Source organism: Oryctolagus cuniculus, chromosome 20 (assembly GCF_051225735.1).
Source record: "Oryctolagus cuniculus isolate XC-2025 breed Fujian yellow rabbit chromosome 20, ASM5122573v1, whole genome shotgun sequence".
Classification (NCBI taxonomy): Eukaryota; Metazoa; Chordata; class Mammalia; order Lagomorpha; family Leporidae; genus Oryctolagus; species Oryctolagus cuniculus.
In genome coordinates, this window is record NC_142886.1 from 41217501 (window position 1) to 41239420 (window position 21920).

Here is a 21920-nt window from a genome sequence, read left to right on the forward strand (position 1 = left end):
TCACTTTCTCTCTCTGTTGCTTCCTCTATGTCTCTCATAGTTTTTGCAAAATGGAATTAAAAGGTAAGTTTATTTTGGTGTAAAAAATATTTAAACTCATGCATAGTTTTTTCCTAATATACAGTTCATGAATTTTGAAGAGTTCTTAGATGCATGCATTTCAAAATTGTATGCACAAAAAATAACTTAATTCTATATTTCCATGAATATTTTAAAAATATCTGTTTGTTTGAAAGGCAGAGGACAGAGAGCAGGAGAGACAGTGGCTCCTCCATCCATTGGTTCACTCCCCACATGGTCCCTTTCTAGCCAGGCCAAAGCCAGGAGCCAGGAACTCTATCTGGATCTTCCACATGGTGGCAGGGGGCCAAGGACTTGAGCCATCACCTGCTGCCCTCCCGGAAGCCGGACAGGAAGCAGGGCAGCTGGCACTGGAATCGGCACTCCAACAGGGGATGCTGGTGCCACAGGCTGCATCTAAACCCACGGCCACCACACCAGCCCCAAACTTGATGAAGTACCCTCGTCCCTTCTGCCTATTCTCCATGGCTCCTGCTGGTCCCACAGTCAAGTCTGGGCGGGAGGGAGAGGATGCGGCTTACCAGGCAGTCACGTAAATTGCACGGACGTCAGCACTGTGATGTGCTGGGCTGACGGGAAGAAGCAGGGAGGAGAGTGGTCCCTTTCTCCTCGGGGCAGGCAGACGCAGTCTCACTTCTGACCGGGCATCACACTGAAGTGGATTTGTTCAGATAAAGGCAGAGGAAGGAGAGAGCTTGCAGCCCGTCACGTGGAGGGGGCCCACGACTGGCCTAGTGCTCACCAGATTGGCCGTCTCACGTGTACACGGAGGAAAACTATGATTCCCAGCCTCCTTGTGGTTAGGCTGAGGCACAAGCCTGGATCTGGCCAACGGAGTCAGTAGCAGGAAGGTGTACCTCTACCAGGCTAGGGCGTAAGCCCCGTGTGCTGCTTCCCCTACCGGTGTGGGTGGGAAGGGACGATCCCATGACGATGGAACGGTCTGCGATCAGTGCTGTCACCTGGGAAAAGCCTTGTAAGAAAGCAGCCTGGCGTTGAACTTGGCCTGAACAAGAGATCAACTGTGACTGTTGGAAGGCACTGTGCTTTGGGAGGTTTATCTGTTGCTGCGGTACCACCAGCCTTGCCTAAGTCGCTGTGGGAGGCCTAACACTGAGAAGTGGGATCTGAGAGTTGTCTTCAAGTACAGCACCCTCACGAGCCAGGTGGCTCCAGCAGCCACCACTAAGGCCAGTGGGTCAAGTGGCTCCTTAGAGGGACTTGAGCCTCCACCGCTGCCTCCCAAAGTGCATATCAGCAGGAAGCTGGAATCGGAAGTAAGCCAGGACTCAAATCCAGGCACTCCGATGTGGGACGCAGGCATCCCAGGCAGCATCTCCATGGGAACGTTCTGCCCAGCCCTGGATGACTTGTCTTGGCCATCAGGGAGGTAACCGTCACTGCTGGTTTTCATGGAGACTGAACTGTCCTTTGTGAGGCTTTTGCAGGGAGGCTTCGTGGACAGCTGGATGTAGGGACATTCTAACACTGACATCTGACGTGCAATGCAGCCATGTTTGCTGAGAGTCATTGAATTAGAGCAACTGGGATGGAAACCGCACCACTCCCCAGAGCGCTGGGCACCACTGAGACCTCTGGATGCATTCTAAGATCACCATCCCGCCCAAGAGGACTCCCAGGAAGGGAAGCAGCAGGACCCCCAGCCACACGAAGGGAGGTCTTCAGAGAAACCGTTGAGGCAGGAAGGTCAGATTCTAGTTGTTTCGGTTTTGCCATCCCAAGGAAACAGCAGATGGGGATGTAGTCTGTGCTGGAAACGTCTCCCCCTCTTGTCTGGCCAACCCACAGGCCAGTGTGTGTAAACAGGAAGATGAGCTGGGCTCTCCTCTTGCTAAGCAACCTTGGTGAACAAGAAAGGAATCCTAACGGCTTCTGCCACCTCAGCCCCAGCCAGATGGGCCTTTTCTCCCCCCATCCCTCAGGAGAGAGAGTCATCATCCCCATAACGTCCTTCCTCAGTCTGTTTGGAAGAAGGACCCCTTCTTCCGGAACATTCCAGGACATCAGGAGCCTCACCCAGAGTGGGATTAAGTGGCCAAAACCAAATTTACATTTTGATAGGATGCGGTTAATCCTTAGCCATAAACACAGAGTCCGCCACTATCGGGAAGATGTTCCTGCCTCAAGAGCCCAGGCAGCAAACGCTGGCTTCCCCCAGACAAGCCCGGTCATCGAGCCTCCACGGAGACGGAGTCAACAGGCCCTTCTGCTTGGGGAACGTCCTCTGGTCTGACCCAGCTCTCCTTGGCTGTGGGGAGCAGCCACGTGGCCAAGGACAGTGGGCGCGGTGAGGCTCTGACCTCAAAAGGGAGGTGGCCAGCTGAAGCCCCAGAGTGCATTTGCAACTTCATGCTGAAGAACTGACATTGTGAATTGCAAGAGGAAGGGAGAAGGACCCACGTCACCTGGGGGCTCTGTCCTTGGCCACTTAGTGGACGATCAAGGGCAAATCTCCCAGAAGGTCACTCTCAGGGCCTTCTGACTCCTCTCTGTGTTTCCAGGACCTCAGGATTCCCCTGTGCCAGAAGAACCCCTCACCCATAAAGACTGCAGCACACACCTGCTGTGGCTGGGTGCTTTATTTGCAGACTGAAGAATGCTACATACAATCCACTGCACGGTCCAACACAAGTATACTTGGAGTAGAAATGACAATACAAAAATACCACTCTTGCCAGTAGATGGAACTGCCCACAGCTCATCCCAGTCCAGACCCCAGGAACACTGGTGTTTAAGGTCAAAACAAGAGGAACTATTGTAGAATGAGGAGGCACAGAGCGTCCAACCCATGCTATTGCTCCCATAAGATCCTGGGCTGGAGCTGGGTGGGCTTTTGGTTGTGTGGCCATTTCTGCCATCTTCAGACCCAGTCACTTTCTCCTCCAGAGAGGGAAGAGAAGTTTGTTCGGTCATTGGAGGCCCTCGGTGAGGAGCTGGGACAGGGGCTGCCCCATCAGAGCCAGGTGGAGCCCTGGGCCACAGACCCACTCTTTCCTGGGGCACATTTAGGCTGGACCTGCTCCCCAGGACACTACTGATGGGAAAGCTGAGACACAGGGAAAAGACTCCACCCCTTGGAAGACAAGGAGAGGGGGGAAGGGAGGTTAAGAAAGGGGTTCTCTGCCTGGTTCTTCCTTCAGCAGGTTCTAGAATGTTCTGCAGATGCCAGTATCCACGTCCTGCACCTTGCCCCTCCCCAGGACTAAGCCCTCTTCACCTCTTGGTTCTGAGGGAGCTGAATCCCAGAGCTTTGAGGGCATGCCCAGGGAAGTCGGAGGTGGCCCCTGCCCGCTGCCCGGGGAGTCCACAGGGCTAGCGTTTCTGCCAAGGCGGCAGGTCTCCTGAAGTGGCAGGCAGCTCCGCCAGCCAGCGGGGTGGTCATCAGGCATTGAACAAGTAGGATGAGGCTGAAGGACCCCACAGATGCCTCCCTGCTGCTCTCTAGAGCCTTTCGCGAGGCAGGCACCCCGGGAGCAGGAAGCCAACCTGAAAATCGAACAGGAGAAACCTGTGTGTTTGGGGCACGGGAGGGATTCCCCAGCCAGCTGAGACTGCGAGTTGCAGGGGAGATGAACTCCAAACTCGACCTTCTAGGATGGAACAAGAGGTAGTGGTCAGGCCCTGGGCCGCATACTAGTGGACCCCATAGTCACTCTCCAGGGAGGTGGGGTGGCAGGTCGGGCAGAGGACCAGGGATGCAGAACAGGGGCAGGGTGGGCCAGCGCCTCGCTTCCCCTGGCCACAGGAGCAAGCTACAGGAGAATGCGCCCTTGGACTGCGAGACACCAGAGCAGGCATCAGCGCTGTTGGTCTGGTTGCATCTGAGGACTCTAGGAGAATACTGTGCCAGATACTCCCTGGTGTGTGTGGCAGAGGGACAGAGCAGGGACATTGCCAGTGGCACATGGCCCTGGCCTCAGTGTCTCGGAATACCATGTCATGAAGACTCTGGCATTTTTAAAATATTTATTTATTTTGATTTTATTTGAAAGGCAGAGAGAGACAGAGACCAATCGAGACCTCCCATCTGCTGGTTCACTCCCCAAATGCCCACAAGAGCCAGGGCTGGGCCAGGCCAAAGCCAGGAGCCCAGAGCTCAGCCTGCGTCTCCCACATGAGTGGCAGGAACCCAAGTACTTGAGCCACCGCACTGTCTCCCAGGGTGCACATTAGCAGCAAGATAGAAGCAACGCCGGGACTGGAACCCAGGCGCTCCAACATGGGCCGCAGGCGTCCCAAGCAGCGGCTTAACCCTGCACCAAACGCCTGCCCTGCCCCTGGCGCTTGAACCGTGAACTAAGCCACCTCTCTCCCTGCTCCCCATTGCCTAGGCCTGGCTCCTGGGCAGATGGATAAAAGCTCGTGGAAGGTGTCCATTGGCAAACTTGGTTAAAGACACAGGCTTCAGGCCCCAGTCCGGACTCCTTGGGCTTCAGTGCCGACTTTGTCCAGGACCCCACACATCCTCCTGGGGAGCCCAGTCACCACCTCTGCCTCTGACACTGTCACTCCCCATGTGCCTCCTCTCTCCTCGTCCCCACCCAATCTTCCCTACCCATCCTAGGGTGTGGCAGGGCTCATTTTAGCCACCCATGTCCCATCGTCAGGGGACAGCGACGCGTCTGGACAGGCATCATACATGACAGTAGCGGCCCTGGAGAGCCCTGGCAGGTGAGCACCCACAAACCCCCTCCCCTCCCCTGTCCTCACACTCGGCACTCCCAGCCCAGCTGCGCTCTGCAAACCTCCTGCTCACAGTCCCCCTCCCACAGCGCCCCCAGCCTGGCAGCAGAGGCCCCCACATACAACAGTCCTTCTGGGCTGAGCAGGCTGGAGCAGCCTCCAGGAGCCAAGGGCCCTTGCTGCAGCCCAGGTCCATCATGGGACCCCTCCCCCGCCCCATCCAGCAGAAAGAGGCCCCATGTACGGCGAAGCAGGAGGCAGCTGGGAGCAGGCTCAGGACCCAAGTCCCCCAGGCGTCCATGCTAGGCCAAACTGCCCAGGGGAGACCCCCCAACTCCGGGCGAGTTTGGGGTGTGGAAGGCTGGATGGAGCTTAGCCAGCAACTCGGGCTCCTCGCCCTGGGCCCCGCTTTTCCCAGAGATCTCAGGGGCGCCCAGCGGGTAGGCGTCCCTGGCCCGGCCGGTCCTGGCGCAGGTGAGGAAAGCCAAGCAGGCTCCGCGGAGGCGGGCCAGGTCCCTGTGGGTGGTCTCGCTGACGAAGCAGTAGAGCACGGGGTCAGCGACGCAGTTGAAGCTGGTGAGGAGGAGGGAGAAGTGGTAGGCATTGAAGACGCCCTTGGCGAACTCGCAGCTGGCCTCCCAGACGCTGCGCACGACCAGCAGCACGTGGTAGGGCAGGAAGCAGGCCAGGAAGATGACCACGGTGCTGAGCACCAGCCGCTGGATCTGGTCCTTGCGGCTCTTCTGGGTGCCGTGGCTCCGGCGCACGGCACGCAGGATGCCCTGGTAGGACGCGAGCAGCAGGCAGATGGGGAAGAGGAAGCCTACCAGGAAGCGGTAGTAGTTGATGCCGCGCTGCCAGGCCTGGATGGGGTAGTGCTCGAAGCAGACGCGGTGCCGGTCCTCGTCCTCCACGACCTCCTGGTGCCTGAGGAAGAAGACGCTGGTCAGCAGCTCCTTGGCCCAGATGAGCACGCTGACGCCCACGGCCGCCTTCAGGGTGCGGAACTGGTGGAAGCGGAAGGGGTGGGCCACGGCCAGGTAGCGGTCGATGGAGATGCAGCAGAGGAAGCCCACGCTGATGTAGATGTTCTCGTAGAGCAGGATGCCGCACACCTGGCAGGACAGGTCGCCGTGCGCCCAGTGGTCGTGCTGCAGCACGTACTGCAGCCAGAAGGGCAGCGAGCAGATGTAGAAGAGGTCGGCCATGGTCAGGTTGCACAGGTACACGCCCAGCTCGTTCCGGGCCTTGATCTGCAGGTAGCCGAAGTAGAGGGACAGGCAGTTGGCTGGGAAGCCCACCACCAGCACCGTGATGTAGACCACCGGCGCCAGCGTCTGGTGGATGGTGTGGTCGATGGTGCAGCTCAGAGAGGAGTTGTCCGCGGTGATGTTCCCCATCTTTGGGCCTGGAGGGGCCTCCCCCTTCATGAGGTCAAGGGCAGGGCCAGCGCTCCGCTGCCATCTTGCTCAGACAAGGCGGTCCAAGGTGTGTCAACGGCTGTGCCTCACTGGGTGGGTGAGCCCCTGTCAATCAAAGGAGGGAAGGACTTTGGATGACAGTGGCTGCCGTGCGTACAGCACCTGCTGGGCGTGCCAGGCGCTGCTCTAAACGCTTTGGTCATTCACTCTAGAAGATCTACCTGCCAGCTAACCCCCATTCCACTAGAACATCTGTCTGGGCCACACATGGAGGCGCTGCGCTCTGGCTGGGGTCTCCCCATCGCTCTTCCCTGGCTTCCCTTACTAACTCCTGTCCCTGTTTGTTTCCCTGGCCCTCAGTGCAGCCAGCAAGGCCAGGATTCTGAGGAGCATGAACCCGTCCTACGCCCAGCTCCTCCATGGGAGGCTCGGGGCAAAGACCGGTTCCAACCCCGCACAACAGCGAGGGCACCAGCCACCCTCGTCTGCAGCAGTAAGCACCAGTCCCATTTTCCCCCTTGTTCACAGGACACTGGGGCCACAGCAGCAGGAGAGGCCCAACCATGCTCGTGGCCTACAGTGTTCCAGCAAGAAACATGAAAGCCAAGCTTCCGGCCGGCGCCGCGGCTCACTAGGCTAATCCTCCGCCTTGTGGGGCCAGCACACCGGGTTCTAGTCCCGGTCGGGGCGCTGGATTCTGTCCCGGTTGCCCCTCTTCCAGGCCAGCTCTCTGCTATGGCCAGGGAGTGCAGTGGAGGATGGCCCAAGTGCTTGGGCCCTGCACCCCATGGGAGACCAGGAGAAGCACCTGGCTCCTGCCATCGGATCAGCGCAGTGCACCGGCTGCAGCATGCTAGCCGCGGCGGCCATTAGAGGGTGAACCAACGGCAAAAGAAGACCTTTCTCTCTGTCTCTCTCTCTCACTGTCCACTCTGCCTGTCAAAAAAAAAAAAAAAAAAAGAAAGAAAGAAAGAAAGCCAAGCTTCCACCAGGTACCAGCCCATGGGCGCCTCCTCCCCGCCCCTCCATGGAGCCTGGACAGGGCTCTGCACCACGCTGTGCCAGTTGCCGACCTTGTCTGAGCCTCATTTTGCTCACCTGTACAATGGGGATAAACACACTGCAGGGGTCAGTCAGGGCAGAGTCAACTGACAGATGTGCAAATGCACAGGATGAAGAGGGGGAGGAAGATGGAAATCTTGGCGTGGGCATGGAGCCTAGGCATTGAGGCACCAGTGTCCCCTAGGGGAGAGCCTGGGTTTCCAGCTCCAGCTCCCGGCTCCAGCTTCCCACTGAAGCAGACCCTGTGGGTTCCCGACAGCCGCGTGGGAGACCTGGAGGGAGTCCCATGGCAGGCACTGGGGAGTGCAGCAGAGGATGGGTGCTCTCTCTCCATCTATGTGCCTGTCGAATCGATCGATAAATAAAATAAAATCGTACTCAAATCAGTGAAAGGCCACTGTGGGGAGCAACCCGGACTAGACTAAGTTACTGGAATTAAGACTTATTCTATGCATCTGCTCTCCCACAATATGGCGCTGAGAAGGGAGAAACAGCTTCTACACAGCTGCCTCCAGTTCAACCAATAAACTGTAGGACCTGCTCCTGATTGGAGGAGAGCAGCGTACTCGGCGTGTGGGTAGCAGAGTTGGGATTGGTGGAAGAGGACTATAAAGGAGGAGAGAGACAACATGCACAAGGAACATCTATCTGAAGGAACACCTGTGCAGCCCCCGAGAGAGCCGGCCGGCGGTGTGCCGCTCCCCCGCGGAAGTGGGGAAAGTGGCAGGGGGAACCGCCCTTCCACGGAGGTGGAAGGGACGGTAGCCAACCCGGGAAGAACCAGCAGCAAACCCGGGGAGGGCCGAGCAGACGAAAGAACAACGCAGGGTCCTGTGTCGTTCCTCCACGAAGAGGGGGAGCGACAGGCCATATTGTTGAGAATTTAAGGAAGAAGGTTCCAGATACACAAATATGTTTGAGAGGAGAGAGAATGTTTTGCTTTCATCCCGCCTCCAGAACGAAAGGCGTGTGCTGCTCTAATACTTCTCTGCCGGGGAAAACGCCATTGTCCAAGCCAGTGTTCTTCTTTCCGAGCTTTTATCTGTTTTAATTTTATTTGAAAAGCAGAGACGCCAAGAGAAAGAGAGATCTTCCATCTGCTGGTTCACCCCCACCACCACCACCAAATTCCCGACACAGTGAGGACTGGGCCAGGCCTAAGCCAGGAGCCCAGGACTCTATCCAGGTCTCCCTGTGGGTGGCAGGGACCCAAGTTGTACGTTCTCCGGCGGCTGGATGGGAAGTGGAGGAGCTGGGACTGGAACCAGCACTCCAGTATGGGATACAGGCTCCCCAAGCAGCGGCTTCACTCCCTGCACTGCGCCCACCCAGATCCCACGCCCGCCTGGATCCCACGCTGTCAACCTCGGTTCTCTATCCTTTCCCCCAAGCACTCCCTTGACGACACACTGAGCACAGATCTGCTGCTTACCTGTTTTGTGCTGTGGTCCTTCCAAGGGGGCCAATCCCAGTGATTTCTCCCAAGCCTCGATTTCCCAGGAGACACAACGCCGCCGGGTCAGATTCACCTCCCTGGTCCTCGCACGGCTCTGGCCTGGAATCAGCGATGGTGGCGGAGGAGGGCACCTGTTGTCATCACGGTGAAAACACCTAACATAAAATGTCCGTGTCAGCCTTTTCCAGGCCAGGCCTGTGACAGGCAGTTCCCATTGCTGCTCAGCCATCCCCACCATGCACTAACAAGCAGAAGTCTTCCTCTTGCAGAGCTAAAGCCCTGCACCCACTGAACAGTGACTCCCCAGCCCCGTTCCCCTTTCTCTCCGGGGACCTCAGGTACGGGAAATCCTGCAGTGCGTGCCTAGTCTGTGCCTGCCTTAGCTCACTCAACATCATGGCTTCAAGGTGCAGATGTGCAGAATGTCCTGTGGGTTTTTTTAATATTGTATTTATTAATTTGAGGAGTTACAGACAGAGGAGAGAGAGAGAGAGAGAGAGAGAGAGAGAGAGAGAGAGAAAGGTCTTCCACCCACTGGTTCACTCCCCAGATGGCTGCAACGGTTGGAGCTGCACCGATCCAAAGCCAGGAGCCAGGAGCTTCCTCCAGGTCTCCCACGTGGGTGCAGGGGCCCAAGCACTTGGGCCATCCTCCACTGCTTTCCCAGGCCATAGCAGAGAGCTGGATTGGAAGAGGAACAGCCGGGACTAGAACCAGCACCCATATGGGATGCCGGCGCTGCAGGCGGAGAATTAACCTACTGTGCTACAGCGCCGGCCCCGTCCTGTGGTATTAAAGCTGAGCGAGGTTCCGTCACACGGGGGCCATCCTTTGTTTATCCACTCATTTCTCAGTGCACGCTTGGGTCATGTCGCCTTTTGGGCTGGTGCGTGTAATGCTGCCTCCAACGTAGACGTGCCGAGTACTGTTCAAGTGCCATCTTTCAGCTCTTGGAGGGGTACAAACATGCTTCGAAGAGTTTGTGGGAAACACTCCTTCTCTTAATTTCATTTCCCAGCAGCTGAAGTGCTCCAAGTCCGCAGAATTGGAACAGCCGGCTCGGGGGCAGCTCTGTTTCTGCCCTTCTCAGAACCACCACCCTTCACATCCCCACGGGGGAGCTCGTTTGTCCGTCTCTCCTTAGATGATTCGGTGATGAGACGAAGACAGGAAGGAGCAGCCGAGCCTGTGACCCCGAAATCTGCCCTCCACCTGGTGGGTCGGAACCGAGCCCCACTCACCTGCCTCTCGCCCGCCATCCCGACCCTGCATCCCAAGGACACACCTGTGCAGCCGAGGCTTTACCAGGCATGGTGACGGGGGCACCCACAGCAGCAGGAATCCCAGACAGTCCCCAGGGACGGCACCTGCCCCGCGCCGTTCCCGTCTCTGGATTCACCCGTGTGCTGCACGTCCACGTAAAGGCTCCCACAGGAAGTTGAAGCCCAGACACAAGCAGGGGCCCCTGGCTCCAGAGCGAGCAAAGCCACCTAGCAAACACGTCCTGTCAGGCTTCGGAAATCCCCCGAGAGCCACCAAGCCCAAGCCTGTTATTTGCCAGCGGTTGAAGGGACGGATGTGTGGGGTGGGGTGTGGCACCGGCTTGTAGCTTCCTCTTTCTTGGGCCCAGAGCAAAGCTAATTCTGGCAACGAAGTCAGAAATACCCGAGCTGGCAGGGCAGAGGGGAAACGCTGACTAGGTGGAGATGAGATGTACAGACCCCTACGTCCATTTGCCAGCAAAGAGAAGGTGCTGGGCTCCAGAGCAGCAATTCTTTCTTTTTTCTTTTCTTTTTTTTAAATTTATTTGACAGGTAGAGTTATAGAGAGTGAGAGAGAGACAGAGAGAAAGGTCTTCCTTCTGTTGGTTCACCCCCCAAATGGCCGCCACGGCTGGTGCACTGCACCGATCCGAAGCCAGGAGCCAGGTGCTTCTCCTGGTCTCCCATGCGGGTGCAGGGCCAAGGACTTGGGCCATCCTCCACTGCACTCCTGGGCCACAGCAAAGAGCTATACTAGAAGAGGAGCAACCGGGACAGAATCTGGCGCCCCAACTGGGACTAGAACCCGGGGTGCCAGCGCCGCAGGCGGAGGATTATCCTAGTGAGCCATGGCGCTGGCCAGCAATTCTTGAACTTGGTGCATCAGAATCCCCGGGGGATGGTCGAGACAGACAGCCGAGCCCCGTCCTCCTGAGCGTGGCACTCAGTGGGTCTGAGATGGGGCCCATGTCCAACAAGCTCCTGGGTGGGGTGGGTGCTGCTGGGCCGTGGACTGCACTGTGCATAGCAAGGCACAAGGAGGGTCTGCAGGGTCCAGGGTGCAGGCCCTGAGCATGTGTCCTGCACGTGTTCCCGAGGGAGGGAGCACAGGTGGCCACGGGGGCACCTGAGACCCAGCAGAGCGTCTGGACAGAGCCAGGGTGCCGCCCACAGACTGAATCAGGCTTTCGAGAAACAGTGACTGACCTCGTTCGAGGGCTCCCACCTTTGATCTGCAAAATACTTTTTGGGTTACAGAGCATTTCCTCTGTATTGTCCTCATTTACAGGCGGGACGCTGGGGTCCAGTGAGGGGAAGCAGCCTGCTCAGCGCTGGACAAGCCCTCCCAGGATGACCGCAACACTCCCAGCAGTGGGCACCAGAGGGAAACCAGGGTGGCCCCCAGACTGCCGTGTGCACAGGTGACCCCGTGGGCATCTCTCCCACACATTAGCTGTGGGTTTACTCTTCGCGCCCCATGCGCTCTGTGGGATGGCACCTCCTCCGCAGGTCCGTTCCCCTCTACGCTCTGATGACGCCCAGGCTGAAGCTGACATGAAGCTGGCGTGCTCCGTGAGGCCACGCTGGGCCCATCGCTCTCCACCACTCTGCTCTTGGAAGGGGCATCTGTCATCACGTTGGGTGGCTGACCTTCACCTTCCTCCCTCGTTGCCATCCACAGCACCCAGCTAATTCCCGATTCGGGTCATTTTCAACCCCTCCTAGGTATGCCCCACACCCAGCCCCTCCTCTTCAGCCCCCTCGCCAGCACCCTAGATGGACTTGACCAGGACGTTCTCCCCAGAAGTCAGTGTAACAGCCTCCTGCCGGGCTTCCTGTCTCATCTTGCTCCCCACAAAACCATCCCCTAAAACAGTGAACCAAGTCAGACCTTACTCCAGGCATGTCTACAGCCGTTTGCTCATCCAGCACCCATGCGGTCACCCATGTACCACCACTCCTTGAGAATCTGTTATGTGGAAGGAAGGGTTTCACTCCACACTGGCCCCTAGTGCCAAGTAGCTTTTAGTCGGATGGGGAGAGAAGGTAAGTGAAGCAATGCTACGGAGAGCCCAGGGTTTCCCGGGACTTCAGGGGGGTGACCCAGCCAGTCAGGAAGGGCCCTCCTGAGTGAGAGGCGTGATGCGAAGCCCAGAGGAGGAAGCGCCTCCCAGGCAGGGGAGTTTCTGCCTGTGGAAAATGTGTGCAGCAGGCAAAAAGGCATGAGGGGAGGATGGCACCTTTGGGGAACTGAAAGTAGCGCGGCGCGCCTGGGGCTGGGCGAGGGGGCCTGGCCAGACAGCAGCCAGCCAGAAGCTGCACGCACTGACAGTGATTAGACCTCATTCGAGGGCACAGCCAGAGACAAATCTGAGAGCTTCCTCAGAGCCTGGTCCTCAGGGGCTCCCAAAAGAAATACTTACTGGATGAATGGAAGGCTGGAGAAGTAGCTGGGGGGCAGATGAATAGATGAGGGGGTGTGTAAATGGATAGATGGGTGAGGAGCGTGTGGACAGATGAGTGGATGGATAGGTGGGTGAGTGGAGGGTGGGTGGGTGAGTGCATGGGTGGGTGGGTGAGTGGAGAGTGGGTGGGTGAGTGCATGGGTGGGTGGGTGAGTGGAGGGTGGGTGAGTGGAGGGTGAGTGGGTGAATGGAGGGTGGGTGGGTGCATGGGTGGGTGGGTGAGTGGAGGGTAGGTGAGTGCATGGGTAGGTGGGTGAGTGGAGGGTGGGTGGGTGAGTGGAGAGTGGGTGGGTGAGTGCATGGGTAGGTGAGTGAGTGGAGGGTGGGCGGGTGAGTGGAGAGTGGGTGGGTGAGTGCATGGGTGGGTAGGTGAGTGCATGGGTGGGTGAGTGGAGGGTGGGTGGGTGAGTGCATGGGTGGGTGGGTGAGTGGAGAGTGGGTGGGTGAGTGGAGGGTGGGTGGGTGAGTGCATGAGTGGGTGGGTGAGTGGAGGGTGGGTGGGTGAGTGCATGGGTGGGTGGGTGAGTGGAGTGTGGGTGGGTGAGTGCATGGGTGGGTGGGTGAGTGGAGGGTGGGTGGGTGCATGGGTGAGTGAGTGTATGAGTGGGTAGGTGAGTGCATGGGTGCGTGGATGAGTGGAGGGTGGGTGGGTGAGTGGAGGATGAGTGGGTGAGTGGAGGGTGGGTAAGTGAGTGGAGGGTGGGTGGGTGAGTGCATGGATAGGTGGATGAGTGGAGGGTGGGTGGGTGAGTAGAGGGTGAGTGGGTGAGTGGAGGGTGGGTGAGTGACTACATGGGTAGGTGGGTGACTACATGGGTAGGTGGGTGACTACATGGATAGGTGGGTGAGTGGAGGGTAGGTGGGTGACTACATGGATAGGTGGGTGAGTGGAGGGTAGGTGGGTGACTACATGGGTGGGTGGGTGAGCGGAGGGTAGGTGGGTGAGTGGAGGATGAGAGGGTGAGTGCATGGGTGGGTGGGTGAGCAGAGGGTGGGTGGGTGAGTGGAGGGTGGGAGGGTGAGTGCATGGGTGGGTGGGTGAGCGGAGGGTGGGTGGGTGAGTGCATGGGTGGGTGGGTGAGCGGAGGGTGGGTGAGTGAGTAGAGGGTGGGTGGGTGAGTGGAGGGTGGGTGAGTGACTACATGGGTAGGTGGGTGACTACATGGATAAGTGGGTGAGTGGAGGGTGGGTGGGTGACTACATGGGTAGGTGGGTGAGTGGAGGGTAGGTGGGTGAGTAGAGGATGGCAGGGTGACTACATGGGTAGGTGGGTGAGTGGAGGGTGGGTGGGTGGGGTGTTTCGGGGTTGGGTGTTAGGACAGTGGAGACATCATGAACAGAAATAACAAAGTGAGAGGGAGGGACACTCAGGGCCTTGCTTTCCCCCATTCCCCGCTGCAGCCAGCTCTCTGTCCCACCACTCCCTGGGGCCAGGCACCAGCAGGTGGAGGCCACCCTTGCCAGGAAGGCGCCGTCTTCCTCAAAAGCCAAACATCGCAGTGGATGCTGTCGTGTTGTCTAAATGGAAAAACGTGGTGGGAAGCCAGAACTGAACCGCGTCGGCTGCGAGCCCCCCCGGCCAGGTCCGTTTCCACGTGCTCGTCCTCTCAACACCACTCTGCAGATGGAAGAGCGGAGGCCAGGAGAGAAGAACCGGCTGCCCAGGATGCCGCGGGAAGGATGCGGCACTTGGCCTGGTGCGCTTTTCCTGTATTGCGCACGCTGGGCCCATTGATCGTGACTGTCATTGAGCAACAACTGTCCCCTTCCAGGCTTAGCCAAGCTCCGGACCTCACAGATCCACTGTGCCGGCCACCAGCCTGAGCCCTGGGCTGGCCTCCTGCACCTGTGGGACGGCTCTCTTGGGCCAGGCATTCCCTCACCACCCACGGAGGAAAAGCTGCCACGCACCCAGCCCATGGCTTCCCAAAGTGGAGAGAGCGCCAGGGAAAGACTCACAGCAATGCTCGGTGACCCAGCGAGGAAATGGAGCAAGACGCAACGCCTAGGAGCAGACCTGCAGATGCTGATAGGCGAGGATGTCCCGGAGGACTTTTGTGACCAAGAGAGATGAAGCCCCGCCAGGAAGGAAGGGCTCTGACGCCAGCGAGGAGTCTCCCACCCCTTCCAAGTCGGAGGGTGGGGGTGCCTGGAGGCTGGACTTGGGCTGGCACAGAGCAGCAACCCAAGTGGTGCCGAGGGCTGCTCAGAGGAGCACGGAGCCCGCAGAGGCCGTGGACGCAGCTCCCCTTCCCTTCGCTGGCCAAGCCTCCACACGTTTTTGAAAAAGGCTGATTCGTAGCCGGCACCGCGGCTCACTAGACTAATCCTCTGCCTTGCGGCGCCGGCACCCCGGGTTCTAGTCCCGGTCGGGGCGCCGGATTCTGTCCCGGTTGCCCCTCTTCCAGTCTAGCTCTCTGCTGGGGCCAGGGAGTGCAGCGGAGGATGGCCCAAGTGCTTGGGCCCTGCACCCCATGGGAGACCAGGAGAAGCACCTGGCTCCTGGCTTCGGATCAGCACGGTGTGCCGGCCACAGCGCGCCAGCCGTGGCAGCCATTGGAGGGTGAACCAACGGCAAAAGGAAGACCTTTCTCTCTGTCTCTCACTCTCACTGTCCACTCTGCCTGTCAAAAAAAAAAAAAAAAAAAAGGCTGATTCGTGTTCTAGACTCGCTGGGTTCAGCAGCTGTCGAGGTCCCCCTCTGAGGACGCTGGGGAATCCGGCTGCCTCCTTCCCTGGTCTCCAGCCTCCCCCCAAGTTGCCTCCCTACTGCGACAGACAAAGACAATAGACTCTCTTTCCTAAAGTCCTTGGAACGGTTTCCAAGTTCAGTGTCACCTGGGCTGATGAGGTGGGGCTGCCCTGGAGCTGGGAGGCCACACCAGTTGCTGCAGCTTACACAGTGAGTGGGGGTGGATCTGAATCCAGAACCCAGGAGTCCGGGCACCAGCTTGCTGCCTTTATGATTTTTTGACCACAAGCCATAGCCTGAAATACACTTTACATCTTGGCCAACATACACACACGCACGCACATGCACACACACACACGCACACACGCACACATGCACGCATATGTACAGAGAAACAAACTTCCCCAAAGCAGGACTCACCCCACTTCTCGCCAGGCAGGCTGATATTTTCTACTCCGTCTTGCTCTTTAAAACGCCAGCCACAAGATACTAAATAGATTTCCTCACTCGCCAACAAATCAGTTTGGCAGCAGCCAGAGTCCCCCGCCTTTGCTGGCTCAGGAACGCGGCGGCAGCAGCGCCGTCTGCAGCCAGGTGAGGAGCAGCAGCGCCTGGGGCCAGGACAGAGAAAGCCGCCCTCCGCCCCGGAGCGGGCGGGGACCCTGGGACGCGTCTCTCTGCCGCTGCCCACCCCAGCAGGGCTCTGCCCGCCAAGCCTCAGCTCCGCAGAGCCAGGGCCACCCCGCGGCCGGGACCCCAGCCGGCGGCGCCCCTTCCGGTGACTTCCCGGCACACCGAAGCTCCCAGCTCCGTCTAGAAAATCCCCAGCTGGAGGCTGCCCGCTCCTGCGCTGAGGCAGAATCATGTGAACTCCAATCTGGTGTCGGGCTGGGCGGTTGCCGAGGAACCACTCGCCAGCGAGAGGGCGAGGGCGGCGGAACGGCTGCATCCTCGCCGTCCACACCCGCCCCCAGGGCCCGTGAGCACCCTTGCTGGCAGTATTACAGGCAGAACCCGGGGCGGGCGCCCTGGGGGCTGGGGCTGGGGGCACTAATTCTATCCACCAAGCTACCTGTGAGCACCTAGGGGCTACCAGGAGTGACTGGATGCTGAGCCTTGCCCGAGGGCCCATCACGGGAGCGTCCCAGATCTAGGGCCCGAGAAGTGGGAGGTGCCCTGGTCGCTACCGCAGTGTGGCCACGGAACAGCAGGACAGCAGGCGAGCTCGGGGCAGCTCGCTGTCTCCCCTCCCACTCCCAGGCTGTTACCCCCCAACCCCTGGCAACCCCTGTCCAGGTCAGCAGGTAGGACCTGGTCAGTGTGTTGGACAACACCTCCGGAGCCACCAAAGCCTCACTCCCAGGGCCCCACCCCCGGCTGCAGGTGAGGGGCCAGCACCAAGGCTCTCCCAAGCTCCCTGCAGGATTCTAAAGGGCAGCCCTCGTGGGAACCCGCCGACGTGAAGGCAGGGGCTCCCGCACTGCAGGTCAGCACAGCGAGGGTGACCGCGCCCAGGCTCTGGGCAGAAATAAGAGAAGCATCAAGGTTCTAAGTGTGGGGGCCCAGCGCGGGGACTGGCACAGGAGCACTTAACTAAACTCCCTCCTGTGTGCACGCCCCACACACGGGAGCAGGTGAGGACGCCTCACCCAGCACGCACTCTACAGATGGAGACTCGGGCCTCAGGGGGCCAGGGCTCTTGACCAGGGCCTGGCGGCTAAGTGATGAGAGAGCCGTGATGGGAACCTACTGCGGGCTTCAGGCACAGCTCTTTCGGCTTAACTACCATCCTCACCGTCATCACCTTGGAGGCTGATTACAGGTTAGACATGTGGCCAGAGCCAGGAAGCCAGTCCACGCTTTGCCTGGGGGCCACTGGGGCCGGGACTTCCTGCTCCATTAAGTGATCCGGGGGACCTGTGCCCTCCAGGGAGGGAATCGCCATTGTCCGGTTGGGGGACGGCATTGCAGGAGCCCCCGGAGAAGCCCCCTTCCATGGGGCCTGGGTGCTGAATGCAAATGCTGCCCCCAGTGGTCCTTTCCAGTCTGCCCCGAGCCGCTCCTTGCAGACCGTAGGCTACAAGAGGAAGGCTGCAGCTCGCTGCCCTGCGGCTGTTTCCAAGCTCCAGATGTAGGAGTAGCTTTCCAGGAAGTCCCAGGGAGGGACTGGGGGCAAGGAGTCTGGGATCCTGCCTGGCTGTCCCCAGGCACACCCACAAAAAGGTCCCCTCCTGGCGTGGCCCAGCCTGACAGGACACACACACACACACACGCAGGCCATCTATACCTGCAGGAACCACTGGCAGGCCCCTGTCCCCTCCCCGCCCAACACCCATCTGCCCAGCCCCCAGGCGGCAGTGGGCACCATCCCTCACCTGGAGTGGGAGCCACCTGCTGCCAGGGCAGCAACCTCGCCTGCCCCCCGCCCTGGCTGGTGGGACACAGATGGAGGGGGAAGCTTTCAGAACCCATGGCCCTGGGAAATCCCACCGGGAAGGAGACAAAGCCCCGGGCCCAGGCAGCAGCGGTTCTAGGATTTCATTTTCAACCTAACACAGGAAGGGAGGACCAGACATGGCAGTGACACGGAGCAGTGGCCTCAGGGTCCTAGCGGCCTCATCGCTGCCAGCCCTCCCGGAGCCTCCAAAGGAGACCTCCCACCGAGGGACAGTGGTGAGCCTGGCACGGAACTGCAGGCCCCGCCCCTCCCTCTCGGGCTTCTGCCCTTGAGCCAGAAGTGGCACTGACCGCAGTGGGGACTGGGTGGACGGCGGGGACGCCCGAGCCCAGGCAGAGCCGCCTCGGCCAGGACAGAACGAGGGGCTGAGGTTAAGCTTGGAGGCTCCGGGCCTGAGGGTGAGGTTTGCTCAGTGCTGCGACCTTGGGAATCACACACCCAGCGGACTTCTGTGAGAATTAAAGGGATGAAGCCCACAGACACCCGGCACTTAGTTGTTCCCGACATGCTGTACTCCCCCCCCCCAGATTTATTTATTTGAAATGCAGAGTGTTAAGAGGGAGGGAGGGAGGGGAGAGAGAGAGAAAGAGATCTTCTATCCATGGATTCACTCCCCAGCAGCAGCCTGGGCTGGGCTGAGCCAGGCCAAAACCAGGAGCCAGGAACTCCACTGGGGTCTCCCATGTGGGTGGCAGGGGCCTAAGCACTTGGGCTTTTCTCTGCTGCCTTCCCAGGTGCATTAACAGGGAGCTGGGTGAGAAGCAGAGCAGCCGGAACTTGAACCTGTGCTCTGACACGGCATGTGGGCGTCCATCTCAATAAGTGGCTTCACCCACTGGGCCACCATGCCGGCCGCACCCCTGGGTTTTAACAAGGAGCAAGTGTGACGCGTGGGAATGTGTATGTCTGCGCGTGGGTGTTTATCTTCCCCTTAGCCAGCTGCATATGAAGGAGGTGCACCGTCTGCTTTGTCCTCTGCACGCCCGACCCATGGCGATCACTGACCCTGAGGTGCTTTGTTCCCTGCAGGCTGCCTGAAAGGCCAGTGTGCCCGAAGTCGAAGTTCGGAGCTAATGGACTTGGTGCTGACGGGTGCAGGAGGAGGCAGCAGGGTGAGCGGTGGTTTCACAGCAAGGGCACAGCTGCTGGTGCCGTGTGAGAACGCACTGCCACGGAAGCCTGGTGCTGGCGCGGAGGCTGCCAGCCCGAGCGCTTGCGGTCTGAGCAGCTCGGTGTTGCTCCTTCCTGCTCGGGGCTCCGCAGCCCAGACCACAGGCCTTCAGGTTGTCATGGCAACCCAGGCCTGCAGCCCCCACGGGCCTCCTGCCTCCCCACCCCGAGTGCTCCCATCCATCAATTAATAACCTAATAATATCTGGCAACAGACACTGCAAAGCCCCAGACAGCAGCCCTCATGAAAAACAGACAGACTTTCCCGGGGGCTGGGGAGCCGCCAGCACGCTCCTTACCCTCGAGCCCGGCTACCTGCCTCTGAATCACTCTCTCCCGGGCTTCTCCCTCCTGTTTGAAAGGCAGGGCTGGCGGAGCTGGGGACTGCAGCCTCACAGGGCCCCGGGACACAGAGAGAAGGCACCGAGCAGAACGCCCTGCACGGGGCTCAGAGGCCCTGATTTGACTGGAGCCCTCGCTGTGGACGTCCGTGTCCCGGCTGATCCTCTCCCGCGAGAAACCCTTCATCCCTTGCAAAAGGCGAATCAACTCAGCACTATGGCACCAGAGGGGCGAGAATGGAAAAGCAAGGGAGAGGCCTTTCCAGTCTGGGAGGTCCATGACACTGGCAAATGGATGGACGCGCTGGTCACCCACAGGGGGCATCTAAGTCCCTGCCCCTTGGACCTAGGTGGGCTCTGTCACTCCATGACCAACAGAAGATAGGAGAGGCAACTGTCAATTTCTGAGTCCGGGGCTGAACAAGACTGGCAGCTCCTACTTCCTGTCTTCTGAAACCCAACTGCCATGCTGGGAGGAAGCCAAGCAGCCTCATGGAGAGGCCCAGGTTGCAAGAAACCAAGGCCCTGGCCACCTGCTGACAGCAGGGATCAATCCGCCTGCCCTGCAAGTGGGTGATCGTGGAAGAGGGCAGCTGACGTCACCAAGAGCAGAGGTAAGTCACCCCCGCCACGCCCTGCCCAAACCAGATTTGTGATAAAAGAAGTGTCACCTGAAGCTAGTAATATTGAGTGTCTTCTGTGGTTTGCAGTGTAGCAATAGATAAGTGGCACATTAAGTATTGTTCCCCCCACATCACTTTAGGGCCTATTATGTCTTTTTTTTAAAGATTTATTTATTTATTTGAAAGTCAGAGTTATACAGAGAGAGGAGAGGGGGAGAGAGAGAGAGAGAGAGATGTCTTCCATCTGATGGTTCACTCCCCAATTGGCTGCAACGATCGGAACTGTGCCAATCCTAAGCCAGGAGCTTCTTCCCGGTCTCCCATGTGGGTGCAGGGGCCAAAGGACTTGAGCCATCTTCTACTGCTTTCCCAGGCCATAGCAGAGAGCTGGATCAGCATCCCATATGAGCGCCGGTTCGAGTCCCGGCTTCTCCACTTCTGATCCAGCTCCCTGCTAATGACCTGGGAAAAGCAACAGAAGATGGCCCAAGTGCTTGGGCCCCTGCACCCACATGGGAGATCCGGATGAGGCTCCTGGCTTCCACCTGGCTCAGCGCTGGCTGTTGCAGCTATCTGGGGAATGGACCAATGGACTGAAGATATCTCTCTCTCTCTCTCTCTGTGACTCTGACTTTTGAATAAATAAATACATATTTAAAAAAAAAAAAAACTAAAACAGGGGTTCTGATGCTAATGCCCGTTCTGACTCCTCCGCCACCGTCTTCATCCTCCCTGCTCGCCCCTTCCAGAACCCTCAGGCAGCCGCCCCCACCCTCACCCCTGCACTGTCACCCTGAACCTGTTTCCTCCCTCCCTTTTCTGCTAGGCAGCTTTCCTCTCTCCAGGGCGTGGGAGTCGCTGAGCCCTCAGAGCTGACACTTAAGGCCGTGCAAGGCTCTGGCGTGAGCAGCCCCCTTGCGTGGTATCACGGCCCTCGGTGGAAGTCAGCGCTGCTGTTGTGCCCATTTCGCAGAGGGAGACATTGAGGCTTGAAAACAGATTTGCCAGAGGTGAGAGACCCCTGGTTCGGGAGCTGAAAATCCTCCAGGCCAGCCGTTCTGTGGCCCCTGCGCTACCCTCTGCTGCCGCTGCTGACCCGGGGACAGGGGAATGAAGGAACCCAACACCATTTGCAGCACCCTCTCCCACACCGCCTTCCTCCCTCAGCGGCTCTCAGAGCCGGCGTGGCGCGGCCCCTGCCCAGCACGCCTGGAGCCCCCAAGCCCCCGCGCGCCAGCCCTCTCACGTGGGCCATCTGGTGGCCACAGTGGGCGGGCGGCGTGCCCTGCAGCGACCACCGCGAGGCCACTCTCCCCTCCCCGGGCGGCGAAGGGTTAAGGGTCCCACCTTGTTGGAGGGTCCTAATTACCAGGTGGCCACCCAGCGGCCGCGGACGCCCCACCCAAGGGAGGCATGGCAGCGGGCACACACCCCGCCCGGCCCGGCCCCGGCCCGCCCCGCGCGTCACGCGGGTGCAGAGCTCCGGACCCCCGCCAGGCCCTGCTCGCGGTTTCACGGGCCTGGCGAAGGGGCTTCTCGGGGACCCCTACCTGCGCGGCACGGTCGGTCGGGGCCCGCCAGGGGCCCGCGCCGCCTCCTGCTGGAGACGCAGCCGGCGGTCCCGTCCTCTCGCGGAGCCGCGTCCCCACCAGCCCCGGCCGGCCGGGCACACCCGGACCTGCCGGCCCACGCCCGGCCCCTCATTCCGACCGACCGCAGACCACAGGCGCCTGCCCGGAGAGCTCGCGCCCTGCACACCTGCCCCGGAGGTACTGCAGCCCCTCCCCCGCCGCCGTGCAGCCGGGCGCGCGCTCGCTCGGGAGCGCTGTGGCGCTCGAGCCGGCCTCGCTGCGGGAGGACTGGGCTCCCTCTCGGCCACGCGGGCTCCCGGGAGCGCCGGCCGTCCGCAGCAGCTCCCCAGCACCGCCTGCTCACTGCTGCTCCGGTCCCTCTCCACCGGCCCCGACCTCAGCCCGGAGCCAGCGCAGCCTGCCTGCGCCGGCACTCCGCTGGCCGCGGCTGTGTCCCTGTCCCTGCGCTCCCCGGAGCCTGAGCACCTCCACGGAGGACCTCCTACTGGGCCTGTTGAGAGGGCCCCCTGCCCTCTGCCCCACAAGCTGTAACCACAGTTGCAGCCTGCATTCATTAGGCGCTTCCTGCATGCACTTAAATCGGTTAACTCCCT

The 21920-nt window shown here is 59.7% G+C and overlaps 1 protein-coding gene and 1 long non-coding RNA gene across 11 annotated transcripts in view; one reads left to right on the plus strand and one right to left on the minus strand.

The window, feature by feature from the left end:
• Nucleotides 1–4066: 4066 nt before the first annotated feature.
• Nucleotides 4067–21920, minus strand: part of GPR68 (G protein-coupled receptor 68) — a 29464-nt gene continuing 11610 nt past the window's right edge. Inside the window, exons 1-3 of one of the 10 annotated variants that reach the window (XM_089322708.1) lie at nt 21286–21494; nt 8701–8855; nt 4067–6311 (exon numbers count right to left, since the gene is read on the minus strand). In XM_089322708.1, coding sequence (XP_089178834.1) covers nt 5088–6215 — 1128 coding nt within the window. In that variant the 5' untranslated portion in view covers nt 6216–6311; nt 8701–8855; nt 21286–21494 and the 3' untranslated portion in view covers nt 4067–5087. The other 9 variants (XM_008272121.5, XM_089322709.1, XM_002719600.6 and 6 more) reach the window with 9 other exon arrangements.
• Nucleotides 15621–21920, plus strand: part of LOC149120150 (uncharacterized) — a 34527-nt gene continuing 28227 nt past the window's right edge. The window contains exons 1-2 of the long non-coding RNA XR_016226855.1: nt 15621–15737; nt 18631–19726. This is a non-coding gene — a long non-coding RNA (uncharacterized LOC149120150). The remainder of the gene's footprint in view (nt 15738–18630; nt 19727–21920) is intronic.